This window comes from Vigna radiata, unplaced genomic scaffold (assembly GCF_000741045.1).
Source record: "Vigna radiata var. radiata cultivar VC1973A unplaced genomic scaffold, Vradiata_ver6 scaffold_297, whole genome shotgun sequence".
Classification (NCBI taxonomy): Eukaryota; Viridiplantae; Streptophyta; class Magnoliopsida; order Fabales; family Fabaceae; genus Vigna; species Vigna radiata.
The window spans coordinates 189501-194533 of NW_014542036.1; the positions used below are offsets into that span (position 1 = coordinate 189501).

Consider the following 5033-nt stretch of genomic DNA (forward strand, 5'->3'; position numbering starts at 1 on the left):
GCATTAGAGGTTTGGTGTGACTCTGATTGGAGTGGGGACAAGGACGATAGAAGAAGCACATTCGGTTATTTGTTTAAGTACATGGGATCGACAATCTCATGGTGCTCCAAAAAACAGAATGTAGTTGCTTTATCCTCCTGTGAGGCTGAATATATTTCAGCAGCAGAAACGACTTGTCAGATTGTTTGGCTTGAAAAAAATACTTGATGAGTTGAAACTCGATTACAGGAAACCAGTACAGTTGCTAGTTGACAACAGATATGCCATAAGCCTGTCTAGAAACCCTGTTTTTCATGGAAGAAGTAAACATATTGAGACAAAGTATCACTTTTTGAGGGATCAAGTTAATTCATTGCTTCACAGAAGATCAAGTGGCGGACGTTTTCACTAAACCACTGAGGCAAAACAAACTTGAGAAGCTGCGAGACTTGCTTGGTGTTAGACTAATGGAAACTCAGATTAAGGAGGATGTATTGTTGTTAATATGAGTTTTTCCCTTCCAACTGTAATAATTGTGTTTTTAGACAGTTAGCTCACTCTCTTCCAGTTTATATACCTTGTACTTACATTCATCATTAACGAATGAGAATTATAATCCACATTTGAATACCTCACCCTCTCTGCATAATTCGTCTCTGTTAAAAAACCCACTACACTAAAAAACTTAATTATTTACATAGTCAACTTTACATTTCCACTACAATTAAAATTGTCATTCCTTGCAACTCAAAAAACTTTATAAAAATTTATAATTTGTAAATTATTTTTAAAAGAATTTAATTTTTAAATTTCACCAATTCAATCCATCTTTATATATATTGAAACCGAGCCAATTTTTGGACTCTTTCATCAAGGCATTGGTTGTAACTTTTATCTGCAGCACACCTCTCAAATTTTCCTTTCTGGACAATTTGTTACCAAGCTTTAATAACCTCAGAAAGCATTTCTAGTTCTGGATTCAGTCCGTAACTAATGAAAGGGATTATTGATTCAACTGTCTCAAAGCTAAGATAAGATTGAATAAGATTGTAGTTTATGCACCCTTTGATTTCCGTGAGTGATACATTTGGAAATATTGGCGGTGACATATCACTTCAATTCTTTCTTGAAGTGATACTTGAAGTTAAAGCTTGGTAAAGCCTGTATTATTAATCATTACATTCTTTTGTCAAATCACCATATCAATTATCTTTTTTGTACGCTGCTATATGCTGTTGGACTGTTTCGTAAATTTAATTGAGTGTTTTAGGAGTAAATGAAATTATTTAAATGAATTATATCATAAATACTCTATTATTAATACTATTTTTTTCTGATAAAAAATTTGAACAAATCCGTTCCAACTCTGAAAGCCATTAATTGCATTTGAAATCAATTTTAATTATAAGAAGAAAACTAAAGAGACTATATAAAATGTCCCTTTTATTCCATGTACATAAGAAAACGAAGCAATACTATTGCGTCTTTTAAATATATTATAATTGCTGATAAAAATTTTAAATTTTGTAATCTATATATAAGTTGGACAACCGGGTCATTATATTTAGTGCTGAGGGAAAAAAAAAATAGAAAGCTTTGATTCAGTTATCGGTAAAACTTTTGGTTGACTCGGTAATTGGAAAATAATACTGACAAAACGTGTAGAGGCAAATTAAGATGATTAGAAATGATAATGAGTTATTCTTGGAACTATGCAATAATAATATTGATAAATCGTAGCATAGCTATTACTATAATTCTCTTGGCATTCTTCTTTTCTTTAAATATCTTTACAATTAATGAATTTCTACAAAGAAACAAGTTCATTTTACAGTCGATGTGTCCTTACGTTTTCAATATAAATACCTGAACCTGATGGGAAAACAAAAGAGATACTTTCTAGCATTTTACAACAAAAAAGTTTAGATACTTATGCTTGTTTTCATTCAACTACAATGGCTGCTGTTGGAACTGAGGAACGTATTACCTTGAAGCTTATGGTGCTCAAAAAAGAAAATAAAGTTATCTTTGCCGAGGCAGGTAAGGACTTTGTGGATGTTCTTTTTAGCTTCTTAACATTGCCATTAGGAACCATTGCAAGAGTTGTGCGCAAGGAGTCTAAGTTGCAGCCATCTGAAGTTGCATCTCTCAGCTCGCTCTATCAAAGTGTAGAGAATCTTGACAAAGAGTGTTTTCCCACAGATACCTGTAAAGAAATGCTACTGTGTCCCAGAAATTCAATGGAAGCTTATTGTAGGAGTTCGAAGATAAACATTGACGACACAGAGCCCACTGAGTATTTCGTATGTAACGACTTGGTCCGTTGTAGAATCAAACCCCCTGTCTTGATAAGCACCTTCAGAAATAAAAGATGCAGATGTGGAAGTATGCTAGCAAAACCTATTTCTACTGAAACATTTGACTCCTTTGATGGTTTTGTTCAGACTAATTCCAGTTTCATGGTCACGGACGGTATGAAGGTTTTCCCGAATTCATTCGATAAAATTATTAATGTGCTAAAGGACAGTGGAATAGAAAACATGTCTTCAATAAGCGAAAGGACGGTGAATATAACTAAGAATCAGGTTTGTGTACATACATATTAGTTTGTTAGGGTATTGGGTATTGCTAATGAAGTGGATCTGCTGAAATATTACTATGTATTGAATTTATTGTTGTTTTAGGTTGTGGAGCTGCTGAAACATTGTTTTTGCTCAAGATCAGTTTTGACAGATTTGTTCTTAGAAAAAGCAGAAAAAGCAGGGAGAGATTACAGGGAGACATTGCTTAAAAGAAGAAGAATCACTCCCTGTGATCTTAAAGCGAATAATTGTGATGGAATCATAGTTAAAATAGTGTTGAGAAAATCTAGTGGGAAGATATTGTTTGCTGAAGGAAAAGCAGATTTTGCAGACTTTCTTTTTACTTTTCTGACTATTCCTTTGGGAGCGTTATGTTTGATGGGAGGGTGTTCTTATGATGACAGTGTTGATGGTTTGTATAAGAGTGTTGTTGATCTTGATGAAGATTATTTTACCACAAAGGAGGTAAAGAATAAGTTTGTTGATCCCGTTCTTGCCCCACAGTTCAAGTTGCACAATTTGCTATCTTTAAAGAATGGTGATGTTCCTAACTATTTTTGTTACTCTGAATGGGATTACCATGGTAAAATGGTTAAAGATTTCTGTTTGACTTCTAAACGTAAGGTAGAACTCTACCCCTGCTACTATGAAAGTTGTGTGGCTTCGGAGTTTCTGGATCCCCTGTCTGATACAAGTAACAATGGTAAAGCATATGTTAAAGGACCGACACCGTATATGGTAACGGATGATTTGGTCGTGACGCCGTCGTCCTCCCTTTCTGTTGTGTCTTTGCTGAGGACTATGAACATTCCCCGTCATGACTTACAAGAGAAAGTAGTTAGCATTGGCAAAGAGGAGGTAAGTTTTGTAAAATAAAAGGTTTATGCTTTTTAATAATTATATTACTATGTGGATTGTATAAAGTATTAATTTTATGGTTAAAAAACATTTTTCTTCTAGGAACTATGAAAATAATATTTTAACATTAATTTTTTACATTATTTTACATATTTTGATATTATACACGTCTTAAAATATGATGTCAAACGATTTCAAATTAAAAAAAATACTTTGATGTAAAATAATTAGTATTAAAATATTATTTTCCAACTATATACTCTGATCCTAGCTATTTTTAGCATAGTTTCTATCTAAAATGATTTTCATCTAGTAGTTGAAATGTTAGAGTCATCATGATTATCAAACTTTCAATGTCACTCGTAAACACTTTTTTTAAATTACTTTTTGTTAAACTCGGTAGAATCGAGTAGTAGAATCTCGAGTTTAGAACGAGTATGAACTATTATTGACATATTTTTTCCCTTTTTTAATTATATTTTTTATATATTTGTTCTATGTATCTATATAAAACGATTAATTAAAAATACTCAAATTTATAATTAAATATTTGAAGTTTATGGTGTTGTTACAGGGCGTGCGCATACTACAGGCGTCATTAAGCTCTAGATCAGCCTTAACATTAGGCCTCAGCCACTTAACCAAAGTGAAGGAGGAGAACTGAGCAATATATAGTAGCCCTTCCGTTCCATGTTTTTATTTTATTTTATTGTCTCCAATTCTATTTCTGCATTTAAAAATGTTCTGTTGTCGAACTATTTATTTTGAAGTTTGGTAGTAATTTCGGTGCTCTATTATTTGATATTTCTATTTTAGTTGGATGATCTTGATCATGTACTGGACAATGTCTTGAAACGTGAAAATAGTTGATTTAGATAGAATGTTGTCGAGATTTTCTGTATGTATTTAATGTTTCCAAAATTAACTATTATTTTATTAATTTTTGTATATATTTAAAAATTTATTTAGTGATCTAAAAATACAAATTTCATATTTTACTTCGTTGTGTTGATTAGTAATTTCGAATTTGTGAACATTTGAATCGGACTGGTATAAGGTAACTTTTAAAACCCTTCTTTTTATCAATTTGTAAAGTTTTGTTGGTCAAAAGTTCAAATGTATTATTATAGTTTGAGCTGATTGGGATTTGTAGGATTTGAGAAGCTTTGTAGAAAACGGCTGTTTTTTATTACTACTAAGAGCACTTGTGATTGCAAATGGTTTTGACGAATGTACACATGTGTCTTGCATTAATTGTTTGCTTATTTGGTGATTAAAATTTTTCCTTTCTTTTTCTAAATTTTATTTTATATATTTCACTTTGTTTGTAAATTTAGTTTCATGAGCTATACTTAAAATATGAATGAAATGAAAATGCAAACATATTAATAATAATTTCGAGAAATTTCATTTTCAAACGTATGAATGCTTTGTGAATGTATTCAGTCTTGGTATTTGTTGTGTAAATAAAAAAAATAAGTAGTCTTCCAAAAATTAATTAAATGAACACTTAACCAGAGAGAGAAACATAGTATATCAAGTCAGCTTTGGAAATTTTTTTAAAGTAGATTCTTTTACATATGTATAATCATCAGATATTATTTCTCAACATCT

General features: G+C 31.4%; 1 protein-coding gene across 2 annotated transcripts; it reads left to right on the top strand.

Moving 5' to 3' along the window:
• Positions 1-1874: 1874 nt before the first annotated feature.
• Positions 1875-4317, top strand: LOC106779037. 2 transcript variants are annotated; one of them, XM_022776404.1, is made up of 4 exons: positions 1875-2019; positions 2182-2564; positions 2664-3419; positions 3994-4317. In XM_022776404.1, the coding sequence occupies exons 1-4, from the start codon at positions 1935-1937 to the stop codon at positions 4081-4083; spliced, it is 1314 nt and encodes a 437-aa protein (XP_022632125.1). In that variant the 5' UTR covers positions 1875-1934; the 3' UTR covers positions 4084-4317. The 2 variants fall into 2 exon arrangements, with proteins under 2 accessions (XP_022632125.1, XP_022632124.1); XM_022776403.1 differs by having other exon boundaries at positions 1875-2564.
• The last annotated feature ends 716 nt before the right edge of the window (positions 4318-5033 follow it).

Bases quoted from the DNA above. Each gene is read 5' to 3' on its own strand.
- LOC106779037 (XM_022776403.1), top strand. From the start codon at position 1,935: ATGGCTGCTGTTGGAACTGAGGAACGTATTACCTTGAAGCTTATGGTG. The intron at 2,565-2,663 runs GTTTGTGTACAT...TTGTTGTTTTAG, and splicing joins TGAATATAACTAAGAATCAG to GTTGTGGAGCTGCTGAAACA. The intron at 3,420-3,993 runs GTAAGTTTTGTA...GTGTTGTTACAG, and splicing joins TTAGCATTGGCAAAGAGGAG to GGCGTGCGCATACTACAGGC.